Source organism: Mytilus edulis, chromosome 1 (assembly GCF_963676685.1).
Source record: "Mytilus edulis chromosome 1, xbMytEdul2.2, whole genome shotgun sequence".
NCBI lineage: Eukaryota > Metazoa > Mollusca > Bivalvia > Mytilida > Mytilidae > Mytilus > Mytilus edulis.
In genome coordinates, this window is record NC_092344.1 from 97852634 (window position 1) to 97868964 (window position 16331).

At 30.3% G+C, this 16331-nt stretch overlaps 1 protein-coding gene across 5 annotated transcripts in view; it reads right to left on the reverse strand.

Annotated features, from left to right (window-relative positions):
* Positions 1 to 16331, reverse strand: part of LOC139496410 (uncharacterized) — a 35784-nt gene that overhangs the window by 11580 nt on the left and 7873 nt on the right. The window contains exons 2-6 of one of the 5 annotated variants that reach the window (XM_071285010.1): positions 14208 to 14319; positions 10437 to 10619; positions 5679 to 6287; positions 3223 to 3342; positions 1315 to 2030 (exon numbers count right to left, since the gene is read on the reverse strand). In XM_071285010.1, the coding sequence (XP_071141111.1) occupies positions 1315 to 2030; positions 3223 to 3342; positions 5679 to 6287; positions 10437 to 10583 (1592 nt within the window). In that variant the 5' untranslated portion in view covers positions 10584 to 10619; positions 14208 to 14319. Of the gene's footprint in view, positions 1 to 1314; positions 2031 to 3222; positions 3343 to 5678; positions 6288 to 7376; positions 7527 to 10436; positions 10620 to 11069; positions 11627 to 11664; positions 11884 to 14207; positions 14320 to 16331 lie in introns of those variants that run through there. The other 4 variants (XM_071285004.1, XM_071285026.1, XM_071285017.1 and 1 more) reach the window with 4 other exon arrangements.

Sequence of the window (16331 nt, forward strand, 5' to 3'; positions counted from 1 at the left end):
AAGACAATAACCAAAAACAGCAAAATTTCCTTAAAATTACCATTTCAGGGGCAGCAACCCAACAACGAAATGTCCGATTGATCTGAAAATTTCAGGGCAGATAGATCTTGACCTGATGAACAATATTACCCTGTCAGAATTGGTCTAAATGCTTTGGTTTTTGAGTTATAAGCCAAAAACTGCATTTTACCCCTGTTTTATTTTTAGCCACGGCGGCCATCTTGGTTGGTTGGGCGGGTCAACGGACACATTTTTTAAACTAGATACCCCAATGATGATTGTGGCCAAGTTTGGTTAAATTTGGCCCAGTAGTTTCAGAGGAGAAGATTTTTGTAAAAGTTAACGCAGGACGACGACGCCGGACGCCAAGTGATGAGAAAAGCTCAATGGCCTTTCGGCCAGGTGAGCTAATAAAAAGTAAGAAAGAGGAAGATTTTTGCTACAAAAAACACAATAAAGCAACAAATCGCCAATGTCATGATCACTTAAAGGCCATCTGTAATTACATAAATCAATAATGAAACAACATTAACGAAAGCCATTTAATAGTTCAACGTAGGTCAAAGTGGCAAAATTGATATGAAATATTATTGTAATATTTTGAATACAGGAAATGTAATATTGAAATATTGCTGCATCATCACTAGTTGCTGAGAAAAAATAAGTCACTTAACCATGAAATTTAGATAAGGCTTCTTAAATGATGTTGATCAAAGATCTACTACTTCATAAAAGCATATATATGGTTCTGAAATATTATAATAATATATCTTGATTTTTTCTTTTAAATATTACAGAAATATCAAAGATGCACTGGTCTTAAATTTCTGCTACATCATGTACATACATGTTTGTCTGTTTGTATATTAACATTGGTAATATATACATGTATAATCAACACTTTTTATTTAATAAATTACATAAATCAATAACTTTGGTGGCATAGTTGTTTTTTTATAACTAGCTTTCCTCCTTCATTTTGTAGGAAGTGTACCCATGTGAATATTGATAAATACATGTACATTAGATAATCTTGATTTTGCAGACAGGAAATGTAAAATGTGAATCAAGATAGATATTGAGCCTACTTAGTAAGTGGAAGTAATGTCCTTCAGCACATTTTGCTCTTTGCTATTCAAATTTTAAATAAAAACCAATAAACCAATATAATATAAAAATATGTGGTATGATTGCCAATAAGGCAACTCTTTACAAGGGTCTAAATAATACAAAAGATTACAACTATAGGTCATTGTACAGGCTGTGTCAGATATACACCTATTTTCCTAAATAAATGTTTCTAACAGAACTAACCTTGTAGTTTCCTCTGATTGTAACAGATTGTCATATGATGACCAAGGCATAAAACTAACATCCCCAGCTTTACTCATGTCCATTGTACATTTAACACACTCGTACAAACAATGGGCACTACTAGTGTCTGTCTTTAGAAAACTTGATGGCACTAATAATTTGGCTAATGCTCTTGCCTCATTGCCACATATAAATATCCTTATTTTCGGCAGTTTTACCGTCCGATTTGATTGAAACTCTGATAAAATTTGATTATTATTGTTTAATACTGGTGGTTCTGGCACAATTAAATGAACTTCTGAGTTATCAACAAGTTTTTCATTTTCTAAAAAATTCATATGGGATTCATTAGAGTTTGAACAACTAGATCCAGGTCTAACAACATTAAATAATCCCGACACTAGAGTATTGCTATCAGGTTGTTTATATTTAGAACCAGTTTTAACTGCCTCAGGTTTAGAAGGATGAACTGCGATCAGTTTTTGTTCACCAGGGAACAGTTTTCCTGAACCAGAAGATTTCTGTGATGTTGAACTATTTTGTCTCATTGGTTTCCTTTTGTCTGGTTCACTAATTGCAGGATTTATCTGCTTTGCACTACAAATATCTTTGGCTTGTTGTATTTTGCCCCTGAAGTCTTGAACAACATCTTCTGGTCGCTGCAGAACAATCTTTGCTGTTATTGAATCTTCCAGTTTATCCATCATATTGAATGCCTACAAAGTAACAATCATTACAATTAGCAAATGAAATATGATCAAAGTTATTGTTGAATAACATATTGCTATACAGTGCCTAATATACTTCAGATACTCAATAGCACAATCCTTGCAACATTTGGGTATGTTTTACAAAAGTGTTTAAAAATCAGCAATCAAATAGTACTTAAATAATAATTTAGTAATCGGCTGATGATATTACAAGAAACTCAACAGAAAAGAACGACATAGAACAAAATGATATTAAACTCAATCCAAAATGGAAATTCCCATGATACATGTGGTATCTTGTTTTGTTTCTTTTTGCTCCTAGTTTTTGTAAAATTGATAGGAAAAGTATTGATACACGTATCAAATGCATTTTCACTAGTAATTCAACAAAAAATCAATACCAGTAAATTTTAATCCAAATTAAGTGCTTGGTTTGTTTAATAGAAAAATATTGGTGAAGGATATTTTAGCGCATTGATACAACATTTTAGCGAAAAAAATCGGATATTTAAGAGCCAAAGTAGATTTAATTTTAGTGCCAGATTTATAACCCATTTTAGGGAAAATTAAAATTGTCAATGCCCATTTAAGCGTAATATTTTTAACATGTTATAATAATTAATATATAATAAATAAAAAAACTTTGATAAACTCAAGACAGCACAATACATTTTGCAATATAAAACATATCATGTACATTAAAATAGAGGGTCTAAAAGTTAAAAGTCTGTTCTAGTGTGGAATTAATATCCCAGATAAAATACAGCAATAAAAGTCTAAAAGGTTTAATCAAATGTCAAAAGTCCGTTCTAGCCTTTAATTTATATCCAGATTGTGGTGAACATTTGTCTATACTTTAATTATTTGGTATAAATAACGGTTCAACCAAGTAAGTTTTTGCTAAAATGGGCTATTGAAAATACAGGTGAACAGATTAATCCTGTGCTAAAATGGGCCCTAATGTCGGCGCTAAAATGTCTCCTAGTAGATTAAATTTTTTAGCTAAAATGTCTAGCACCCAAAAATATATAGCAAATCTTTTCCATGCATAATAATTCAAATTCAATATTTTATTTGCATCAATCTTTTTAATCACAAAAATACAATTTTAAAGACAAGAGAAGGATGGTTTATGTAAATTGACAACACTCAAAGCAAGGCAATGAACTATCAAAAGTGTCCAAAAAAAAGAGCAAACCTCATGTGGTGTTGTCAAAGCCTGGCCATTTATAGATCTGATGTAATCGCCAATCATCAGCTTGCCTTCTGCAGGGGTATCCTTCACTTCTACAACAAGTGTATACCAATCATCTTGTCGCTAAAAAGATAATAGATATATTTCAATATTTTGTATAGTAATTCAAGAGAGAAAAAGTTGCATCTCATAATAATATATAAATACTAGTACATGGATTCATAAAAGTAATTTGTTCAAAAATAAAAATGGAATATTAATGTGTTTACAACTATTAATATTATACAGTCAATTATCATATATATTACATGCATACATATATATGATAATTGACTTGCCTACTAGTATGATATATATATATATATATACAAGTCTAAATTGAAAACAACGTTCAAACCAACATTCAAAAAAATATATTTTAACAAAACGCATTTGACTAGCTGGTCAAGCAACTGATGTTCTTAAACCCTGCTGACTGCCATTGACGATTGCCAAATAAATTGATCACAAGGTGTAAAAAAATGGATCTCTATATCAATTTATACCAAGCAGAAAACAATAAACTAGCAGCAAAGATGGTTACCGGTAACCACAACATGAGGTGGTTATATTTTTACACCATATCTAGATTTCAACAATTAATGTCTCTTCAGTGATGTTAGGGATCAAAAAGTATTTGGAAAGCCATTTAATTTACCTCAATTTAGGATAGACTCTTGAATTTTAAAGAGTCAAAATAGGATGAACAGATTATATAAACCGGAGGAAAAATATAATACAAGCCCAAACGAAATAAATGTAAACAAGTCTAAATTGAAAACAAACATTCAAACCTATGATTGCGTTGGATTAAAACCACATTTTGTACACCCTTCCAAAATCAGAATCATTTACATTATCACATTTCAATGTTTAGTGAACTGTGAAATCTAGGTCAAAACCTTAATAAGGTATATCTCTTAAAAGTTCACATTACAATGAACATATGTTCTTTTATCATACAGCCGTCAGGCTTTTTAGTGTTTCAAATTGATGTGTCAAAAATCAACCAAAACATTAACTTGATATTGGATTGTTAGAACGATAAAAGAACAGATAACCAGAAAACTTAGTGCCCTTTTTTTTATAGATAATAAATATAAAATAACTATTTAAATGCATGACAACAAACCCTTTTTAATAATACTAGACAGGATATTGCTTATTTGGCAAATTAAGATTATCCTTTTTTTAGATTTATTTCAGGAGAAAAAAATATCTACATAATCTTCAAGAACCCCCATTGAAGTAACTGCAATTAGTTATCTTTCTATTGCATTCAATATATACCTTGTATTTGAAACTGACAAACAAAATAGGCATGCTACATATATTAATCAATAATATTACAATTTTACAGAGTTTCTATGTTAAATGTTGGATCCAATTTTTAATTAAATCTGCAAGTTTTTCAATAAACTGTAGTTTTAGATATAAAAGTCATGATAAAGGGAATTTTCACTTAGAAACTATCCAATGAAACAATATTTACAGTGAATATTGATGAAATAAATCACAACACATAGGATTTTAGGATTGATAAGGTTAACATCGGATTGACTATTTCAAGTACAACATCCTTAGCAATATAATAAACATATTTTACTATTCAAACGGATGACATTTATTTTCTGTCAATATAATATCACACCAAGAAAAGTTGACCTTAATACCCGAACATGTCAAAGAGAACAGCCTAAATTATCTCAATTCCAAACAAGGCAAAGAAAGTATCACAAAGTCATTCCTTTGAAATAACATGATCTAAATGACTGTCACAGACTGTATCTAGCATGTGGCAACCAGTGTTTTGATATATTATTGTTATTTATAAAAGTATTATGTACAAACTATGTCTATAGTCAGTGGCGGATCCAGGGGGGTTTCCGGGGGTTGCCCCCCTTTTTTGGGACGATCAATGTATTTGAATGGGGACATATAGTTTGAACCTCCCTTACTCCTTGGTTGGAACCCCCTCCCCCCTCCTTTTATAAATGGCTGGATATGACCCTGATAGTACTACATGTAATAGTAGTGGGAAAATTTTGAACTTGTGATATGTGATAAATTATCTATAAGTGTCAGATAGCTGTAATAATTAGGTCATAGTTTAAAGTGGCACTTAAATATACACAAATGCAATATACTGATATATATGAACCTATACCTAACATGCAGACTTAAATAAATAGAAAAACATATTTTTTATTTTTGAGCATGAGATATTTATTAAAATATTTGACAGAATTTGTCAAAATTTATAAGCCTAGAAATTTATGTTTTAAAATTCAAAGAACAAGGCATCTATGCAGATAGAATAGCCATCATAAAATGACCATAAAGCATGTTAAGTCTATGCATCAGCACCATAATCTTAAGCAATATAAAAGTGGACAAGAACTAGTTTTCTGTAAACTTACATAAGTACACTGTTTAATCTTGTACTTGAATCCAAAATTCTGCCTGCTGCCTCTATCCAGAGTTATTGTTTTAGTTGATGACCACTTGACACAGTGGGGATATTTTATGTAGATTTCTGTATTACCCTGTGGGTTAATATTTGGTTTTGGTTTCCTGGTGGAATCTAGAGAATTACAGGTACATCGGTCTGGGTTGTACATCATCTCACTAGGAGAATTAATAACGGGTACAGAAATATTTCTATCATCTAAAAAATGTCCTGGAACAAGTGAATCGGGTAACAATTCGGCAGAAATGATTTGGTTTGTTTCCGTACTTTCTTCAGGTTTGACTTGTTTGATCTTTATTGAAGGCCGACCAGACATTTCACTCGTATAAGATCCAGATGAGTCACGGTCCCTTTTCAAGTCTAAACGACACACAAGAAGTTCTACATCAAGTTGATGAGTTTGTAACAGGTGTAAAACACAGTCTTCTGTATATGTCTCAATATTGGTGTTGTTTATGGAAATAATTCGTTCATACTCCACTAAATTGTGTCCCTGTAACAACCGACATTCCTCCTTTACCCTTGTCACAATTGCATAGGTCTTATCACATGTTTTACTCTGGAAAATAAAACAATATATATTATAAATATTCAATTTGAGATATCACTATCAGTTATATACATCCATTACTCTGTTTATAAGTAGTATTTCTTGTATTCATGAAAGATCTACAACTAAAGTGTACTTTTTCTTCCTATTATGTATAAATCTTCTGAAATGCCATTTTATGTAATCACATATATGTATTTTATCCATCTACACAGAAGTCTGATAATACAGACATATTTCAATTGTTGACAGAACCTACCAATATAACCATTGATTAAAAATTTAGAAAACAAAGGCATGATCAAGAGTTTTATTAAGATTAAATATTGTAAATCTACATGTATTGATTCCCTATTGTTCGCTGGTATCAGATAAAATAAGTGAAAAAAACATAACTATGGATTTAAAAACTAATATTTTAATAATTAAAATAAAGTACCTTCTGTAAACGGATGTATTACAAACTGATTAATAATTCACACATTATTCGTCTATATTTTACATTATAACAATGAAAATGCATCCCTGTCCTACATTTTGACCTTAGTGTTGATTTGTCTTACTTTTCTGTAATGGGGTGGGTGCGGGGTTGCGAGAGGGAGGGGGGTCCAGTGTGACAGCTCTTACAAGACATTATTGTTCATATTAAGTAAATGGATTAAGGGGAGGGTCAGCCCCCAACCCTTTTATGGAGCTTTATATATATGGTTAATGTATGAACTTTTTACATGTCCCACTCCAAATGCTGTCAAGTTCCCCCTTAAAACCATATATAAAGCTCCCTAACCCCAATAAACAGAAAAGTTAAAACCCTGTTTTTGCATCTGATCAAGTGAGAAATGAAATGAGAAAAAAAAACATTCACAGACAGTAACTGAATATTTTCAATTTGAATATAATCAGCTTGTATTTCAACATTTTGAAAGAGGAAAACTTCTGATATTTGCAATGGTACCATAACTGCATTATTTTATTTAAACTTCATAGTTATTTCTAAGTCTTAATCTTCAATGATCTAATCAAAATAATCTTCTAGTAGAAATGAAACTAGGAAATTCTTCATAGACATGTTTATATTTTATATGAAAAAGAACTTACTGTAATTTTGCTACCTACATGAGTAAGAAACGTTAGTTCTTGTCCATAAGTATCAGATACCTAATTAATTATATTTGTGTACTGGTATCAAATTACATCACTACATAAGATTTTTAATCTGAAAAACTAACTGAATACCATGTGTCTGCTTCAATAAACTTGTGTAAATGTTATATGTACGTAAGGTTCAATACACTCTACCCACGAAAATTCCTTAGAATTTAATGGGAAGGGAACAATGTCTATAAACACAATTTAAATCTTAAGATAATGGAGTTTAAATATTAGCCAGTGTATATAGATTTAAGTTCATTACATCAAAATAAAATATCAAATATTAAGTAGAAAATCGCAAATCAGACAAACATGGCTTAGTACTTAAAATATAAAACACTGTTTATAAGAAATATTTACATTATTCATTATCAAATCAGGTTTATTAATATTATTAAATATTTGATTTTAGAGTTCTGTTGGTAAAATGTAATTAAATTATTCTTCAAAGCATGTATTCATCACCGGGTGGACTTAATATGATTAACTTAGATCAATATGATAACTGGTAGTAATAATATTAGTTATTTTGAATGTGTATAAAAATATATTCAAAACGAACATTCATTGTCAATGAGGGTATAAGAAAAAGTCCATAAACTGATATGAGAGAATTCATTTATTTTTTCATTCAAAGATAGTGACAAGTTCATGTGCAGTTGCAATTCAAAATTAAAATTAAGAAATGAAGCCACCAATAAGATCACTTAGAATCCCTCTCAATTACTGTTACTGATAGTTGTTACTACATGATGAAGGTCAAGTTCATCTAACTTTTATAAGGACTTTTGTCACTAAGCATGATGACAAACATCTTTCCTATATCAATTGTAGCTGGGCTTTAAAAGATCTTAAAACAACACATAATTAAATAATCATGCCTAAGAACAATTCAAGGTCACTTAAAATTATTTTATTGTGCTATTTGTGGACCTTCATCTCTTAACATGACCTATCAACTGACAAAAGATCATTTATCAAGGAAAAAAAATTATTACTTAAATCAGGAACTTAAAAACAAATTTTAACTCAAACAAATCATGTACAAAATGTAGGTCATCTTTAAATCTAGTGTGAACCTTCCTCATAAGACAATAAACAGACTAAAACTCATTCTTCTACCATGTCAATGTATATGCTAAGATCTGAATCTTGACACAAATCAAATTTTAAGTAAGATTTGTATTTCGTTAAACAGATGAATTTGTGGTTCAGCTTTACCAACAAATCTATGAATATTGCTATCCCACGAATAACAATGAATCCACAGTATGTGGGGGAAAATAATGGGATGGGTTAAATGAGCCAAGAAAAATAATCAAATGAAACTTGAAGTACTGGATAAATGACACATGCCAAAGTAATTTATGAAACTTTAAAAGTGTTAAAATGCTCTTCAACATCCCAATTCCTCTTAGCATCTTACATTGAATCTCCAGCAGCACTTAAATTGTTGACAAGCATTTCAATTTATATGTGGTATAATACTTATTCTATAGGATCTAGATACCTTAAACATCAAGATTACATGTTAATAACTTTCTACTTTTGTTATCAGATATTTTTGCCTCTAAGATTACCGGCTCTTGTCCTATTAGACATACAATGACACATAAATGTTTTTTGTAGCAAGCTTCCTTATTCAGTAGCACTGATACTCAAATATTTAACACCTACGGAAATATTACATGTATTTCTTGACTGTATGCTTGGTATAGATATCCATTTTTACAATTTTAATATACATGTAAGGAACTAGAGTAATATTTTTTTTTTTTTTTTTTTATATATTGACATTTCTCCGCACAAACTACTAATGCCTCATGTTTGTCTTCTCAAAGTAAAGATACACTTACCGGGTGCACTTGAGTCATTTTCAACATAGTATTCATTGAATAATAATACATTGCTACTATTTTGTTGAGTGTATTTTCTGTGTTATATTATTTTATTTTATTATTTTTATAACACTTGTTACATATCTTTTACTGTGTGTGTATTGCATATGTTATTGTTAAACTTTATAATAATATTGTCTGTATCATATGCCCTCCTGGGGCCCTAATTTGGTAAATAAAAATATACTAGTAGGTCTATATAAGATTTACAGAGTTTTATCATACTAAATTACAGGTGAAAAACTGGTACAAACTTAATTAACTCAATGGATTTTTAACAAATTTATAAATCCTATTCGATAACTTAAATCTTGAAATCATTGAAACATGTAGTTTACATAGAAGTATGAAATAATTATCCATCCAGTTGAATGATTGCCGTCAACAGTGATTCAGCTAGATTTCAGGAGCTTCAGGTCTATTTCTATTTCTGAAGACATTCTTTAAGAATTTAACTACAAAAAAAATGTTGAGAATAGGGCGGGCAAATGTCCGTGATGATGAAGTATCTTATTAACCAAACAAGAAAACAGTGGGTAAATGACTCTGATGATGCAGTATTTTACTCACCAAATGAGTAAATGATGGTTAATGTGTCTTCCTAATACTTGATCAACTTCTTTAAAAGTACAGTTACAGGTTGGAAGTTTTTTTTTAATCAAATGATTATGACAATACATTGTACTTACACATATCTAAATTTTGCTCCCTCTATGAATAAAGATGCAATTAAGCAAGGCCCTTGTTGAAGACCGTACCTTGATCTATAATGGTTTACTTTTATAAATTGAGACTTGAGTTGTCTCATTGGCACTCATTACACATGTACATCTTCCTATATCTATTTGAACCTGTAAAGATTGTCTGATTCCTCACATTTTTAAATGTTGAAAAGAAACGGTATCCAGGGGTGGATCCATCCATTTAAAAAAGGGGGGTTTCCTAACCCAGGACAAATGGGGGTTCCAACTACATGTCCCAATTCAAATGCATTGATCGTCCAAAAAAAAGGGTTCTAACCCCGAGACCCCCCCCCCCTGGATCCACCACTGGTATCACCCCAATATTTTTTTTATTCAGATTACAAATTATATATAATAATATATACCTCATATACTTTTACTTTGATGCCTAATTTTCCTGTCACCTTTAGAATACAAACTTTCCGAGGCAATGTCCATACAATATGCTCCGGCTCTTCTTCTAGCCTTTGTTTTATAGTTCTATAAGTATCAAAGGGTGTAGAACCCATCATTCAAATATCTCAATCACATTTTTACTGGTAGTCAACCTGGAAATTAAAAAATCATACACGTTTACACATTGTACATCAGTATATATATATCTATATATACTTTTTTCCTAGAAAAAAAATCTATTTATATATTGTATCCATGCTTTGAGAACAAACAAAATGTAAACACAGGATATTTATATCTGAGACAGTGTAAAGCCGCCTTTGTGACAATAATTTGTTGTTGTATTTAAATCAAGAGTATCAGTTTTCTTGTTTATTTCGTTGGAATAGGATAAATAAAATTTCAGGATTTAATGGCCAGCTCCTATTTCAAAATTTTCCCAAACTTTTTTGTATATAACAACTGTTCAACATAACAGTAACCATATAAATATACATGTGTTACTATAACAATAGTGGTCTCAGATATCTTTTATTTTGCACATATGAGAAAGAAAGAAAAAAAACCAACAGAAATATACAGAACAAAAAATAAATTCTTACCATATTTAATGATTTTGTTCCATGTGTGAGATTTGTTCATCATCTAAATAATAAATGGATGAGGGGTAAACCTGAATATTTCCAGTACAGTTGAATCCTATCCCACCGAAATAAACATCCTTAACGCAAGCTATCTAAGATAAAACTAACTACAGAAGTCAGCTATCTTATCTCTTACTAGGACATTCAGTTATATGTATGTAATTATATCAATTTGACAATTTCTAAAAAAAGCAAAGCCAAACTCATTTATTGTAAAAAGAATCAGAAAAAACTCTGCTTCATTCAATGAATCTATAATAAACTTTTAAATTGTAAAATCACAGTTATAATTGTTTAAATTCAATCAAGTTTTATATGATTCCATTCCTTTCCATCAATTAATTCTGTTTCATAAAGTCCTCCTTCAACAAGCAGCCCATAGAGTTATTGGTATTATTTATCAGTTTGATAACAATATTATAAAAGCATGATATTTTATTGTTCTACAGAATAAATGAATACGTATTCTACATCTATTTTAACAACTTTCATGTTATTTGAAAGTTCAGATGACTGACTTAGTTTACAAAAACACTTACATTTAAAAACTTACCACACGTAAAGAAAAATTAAGTATATGCCAAGTACCTTACAAACTGTTAAATACTTCAATTTTTTATTATATTATATATAATTCCTTTTATATTTTCACTATTGACCGATTTATTAAATCTTCTCACAAGATGGTTGATGACTGCACCACAATCTCTTATGTTTTATAAGATCTTAAGATTTATTTGTTATTGTTCAATTTTTTGCTGTTATGTATGTCAACACACGTGTTTACGGATGCTGACGTCACCTGATGTGGGTTATCACATCCTTAGACATATACTACATGCAAGTTTAATCAGTAAAGACATTGATCACGAAAGATCTGAAGCCACAGTCATAATTGTGGAATTAATAAAAAGTAAATCTATATAAATCCCATCAGTGTATTATTTTTTAACCATTTTGATATTGAATTTTTCACCAGATAATGAATCATTTAAACTCTCTCAAGAGCATAAAAATGAAATAAAATTCTATAACATCATCATAAATATCTGGCAATAGACATCATTATATAACTGTCATTAAAAACATTTGAGATATATTAAAGTTTGTTTTAGCCTAACATTCATATAATTTTGCACAATGTTCAGTCGTGTTAAAAGGTATATCATACTCAATTGAAGGACAGTTAAGATACAGAAAACTTTTATAAAATTCAAATAGTGTATTGATGAAAACCATACATTGATGAGCATCGACATGTTCACAGTACACTTACATCATACACTCATAAAAATTAATAATGTATAGATCATGGATGAATGGGTGGATAATCAAACATTACTTAACCCACTATATGATACATGTATATCTTCTACAAACTTCATTACACCCAATATCCTATCAAAACATTATTGCACCTTGTATCCTCTCCAAACTTCACTCAATATCCTCTCCAAACTTATCTTCTCCAAACTTCACCCAATATCCTCTCCAAACGTCACTCAATATCCTATCCAAACTTCACTCAATATCTCCTCCAAACTTCACTATCTAATTTTTTTTTACAGTGAAGTGCACTAATTTTGGGACAAATTATATCAACTTTTTTTAAAAGTCTGCCAGCTCTAACTCAAAACATGGACAATTTTATGTTACATTTTTAGGGTCTACAATTCAATGTGACAGCTTCAGACATTATAACTTATAACCTAACAACTTACACAAATAGCTACGTATACTTTAACTTAAAATTCATCACCTAAATTTTGTTAAGATGTCATTTCACCCCCCTCTTTTTTATTTTGTGTATAAAACATAAAGTCATATATTAGGAGGGTGTATGAAAAAAATTGAAAGTTATAAATCCACACTAGAGACTATAAATTTGTGGCAGCAGACCTTTTGCGCCAATTACTGTTTATCAGATGTATCATTTGCGCCAATTTTTTTTTTCCAAATGTATCAATTGCGCCAATATTCGAAACTCATTTGCGCCAATTTACCTGTACACATATCTATCATATATAATAATAATTAATATATATTTATCTTATTTTTGGCTTAAAAAGTATCATATGTTCGGAGATATTTCACCATGAAGATGAGCATCTGCAGAGAAATGACTTAAAATGCACTAGACAGTCAATGTACAGAGAGAGAATAAAATATATTGCTTTGCTGAATATTTAATAAAGATATACCAATGGAGAAGAAAATAAAAGCTTTTGCTGATTATGTTTTAGCCACATATGTTGATGACACAGTTCTTTGTTCCCACCATGCGTATGGGCTCTATTATTATAAGAATTATTATGTACCATACTGTTTTATGCATTTCAACCTTCAATATTTGTGTTTTTGGACAATAAAGTGAAGTTACAAGCTACAACACACATTAAATTGGGAAGTACCCATGCAGCAGCAGTTACAAAAATATATGTTTCAGAAAAGGAGACATTTGCAGTGTAAACTGCCGGTTCCAAGTCCGAATAAAGGAGTAGGGAAGTAATTTGTCTTCTAATTGGCGCAATCGTATGTTTTGTTTTTGGCGCAAATGATACCATGTAATTTTAAAACATGTGGCGCAAACATAGCATTAAAGAAAAAAAGTTGTGGCGCAAAAAGAAGCATTTTTGGTGCAAACAGATCTCTCCCGAAAGTCCCATATTTGTAGAGTAGACAAGGAAAATCAAAAGACAATAACTATGTCCATGAACATGATGAATCTAATATTCTAATGATTTGAAAAATAAATCTTTTTTTATTCAACGTTAAAAGAACTATCAATGGATATAACTTTGTAACAATACAAATCTAAATACTTTGTTAAAGAATGTGAGATATTTACACATTTAAATAAATACAGGCACTCCTATTTATAAAAAATGCTTGATGATAAAAGAATTCAATAAATAGTGTAATGCAACCAATAATGGACTTTGACCTACAAGAAGGTTTATACATTTACATCTATTACAGACACTCATGCATGTATTCATATGTGCATGCAACAGTTTTACAATTTCATATGTTTATATATATATATATATATCTTTTATTCATAAGACAAAGTAATATGGGTAATACTTTACTTACATGTAAAACTAGTTCACAATATTTGCATGTTTTAATTCCCCAACTTATTTTCAAGGAAGCCATCATCAGCTGTTCCTACTCATTTCCTTCCATATACATGTACACCCATGGACTTTGATTTACAACATATTAAAATACTTATTATGATATACATTCAATATCACTTTCTCGGTAATAATGAACAAATATAGAAATCTGGGTTTTCCATTGACCTTTAAAGGTTTAAGTTAACAAAAGACATTTGATGAATTTTATTACCAAGGCCATCAAATGTTCTTTTTCTGCTAATATAATGTGTAAATCTGATTAAAAAAATCTTCAATTAGCTTTATTACATGTATAATGGTATCAATAACTATTTGCAATATTGACATAAATTGTCAAACTGGGCACATTTGAAAGATGTAGTTCAGCTACTTAATTTTCACCTTCTTTCAACCTGACCTCATTTTTCACTTATTTCAAGTCAGACGTGAATCAATTTGTGTCACATGGGTATGTTATATTATTGTACAAAATAATTAAATTGTGTATTTAAAAGGAAATAAATAGAGTGGAATTTTCAACAGAGCAAAACTTAGTCAAACTCAAATTATTATAATATACATTTAGATACATATGATCATATGCATTGATGCAATGAATACAAAATACTGGGAACAATGATGTGGCATCATTGCCACCTCAGAATTGCCACACAAGACAAACTATCCAACAGAGTCCAAATGAAGTGGACTATAAGTCACCCTCAACAATGAGAAAAAAACATACTGAAAATGGATGCTTACATAAGTCCTTAACTCATAAAACTTAACTTAATCTTCAGGAAAAAATTGTCAAATTATTCATATAACAATTTGACTGATGATTTTGATCATTAAATTTATTTGTATATCTTTTCTAGTTGATTATTTAGGTTGTTTTCAGGTTCACTCTACGAGTCTAGTTTTCTCCAAGAATGCCAAAAATTGGTAAAAAATATCATTATTTAAAGAGCAATAATTCATGTAAGGAGTCAAAGTTTTAATGATTTTAACCATATAGAACTACATTTTTATTTGTAGATCTTGTCTAACTGACCATTTTTGTTGTTTGAAGCTTCTCTTGAAGATATCTGATTTTGCTGCCAAGAAAATAGCCAAATTTCATTTAACAAGTTAACATGGCAACAAACAATGACAAAAATTGTATATAAATAAGAAAAGTGAATTACTGACATATTCATTTTACCACAGATAAGACATCAACTGATCAAATAAGAAAATAATAAATGTGGTTTCGATAGTCCCCTTTGACTTCGTCTTAACATCCCATGGGGAAATAACTAGAGGCTCTAAAGAGCCTGTGTCACTCACCTTGGTCTATGTGCATATTTAACAAAGGACACAGATGGATTCATGACAAAATTATGTTTTGGTGGTGGTGATGTGTTTGTAGATCTTACTTTACTGAACATTCTTGCTACTAACAATTATCTCTATCTTTAATGCACTTTGCCAAGTAGTTACAGAGGAAAATATTTTGTAAAAATTTACCAAAATTTATGAAAATTGTAAAAAATTGACTACATGTATAAAGGGCAATAACTCCTTAATGGGTCAATTGACCATTTTGCTCATGTTGACTTATATGTAGGTCTTACTTTGCTGTACATTATTGCTGTTTTCGGTTTATCTCTATCTATAATAATGTTGAAGATAATAAATTTCCCAAAAAGTACCAATTCAGAGGTAGCAACCCAACATCGGGTTGTCTGATTCATTTGAACATTTCAGGGCAGATCGATTGTGACCTAATGACCATTTTTATCCATGTAGATTTGTTCTAAATGCTTTGGTTTCAGAGATAGACGCCAAAAACTACATTTTACCCTATGTACTATTTTTAGCCATGTCAGTTTTTGGTTTGCGAGCGGGGTCATCCGACACATTTTTGAACTAAATACCTTAATGATGATTGTGGACAAGTTTGGTTAAATTTGTCTCAGTTGTTTCAAAGGAGAAGATTTTTATTTAAAGATAACAAAAATTTACGAAAAAATTGTTAGAAATTGACTATAAAGGGCAATAACTCCTTAAGAGGTCAACTGACCATTTTGGTCATGTTGACTTATTTGAAGATCTA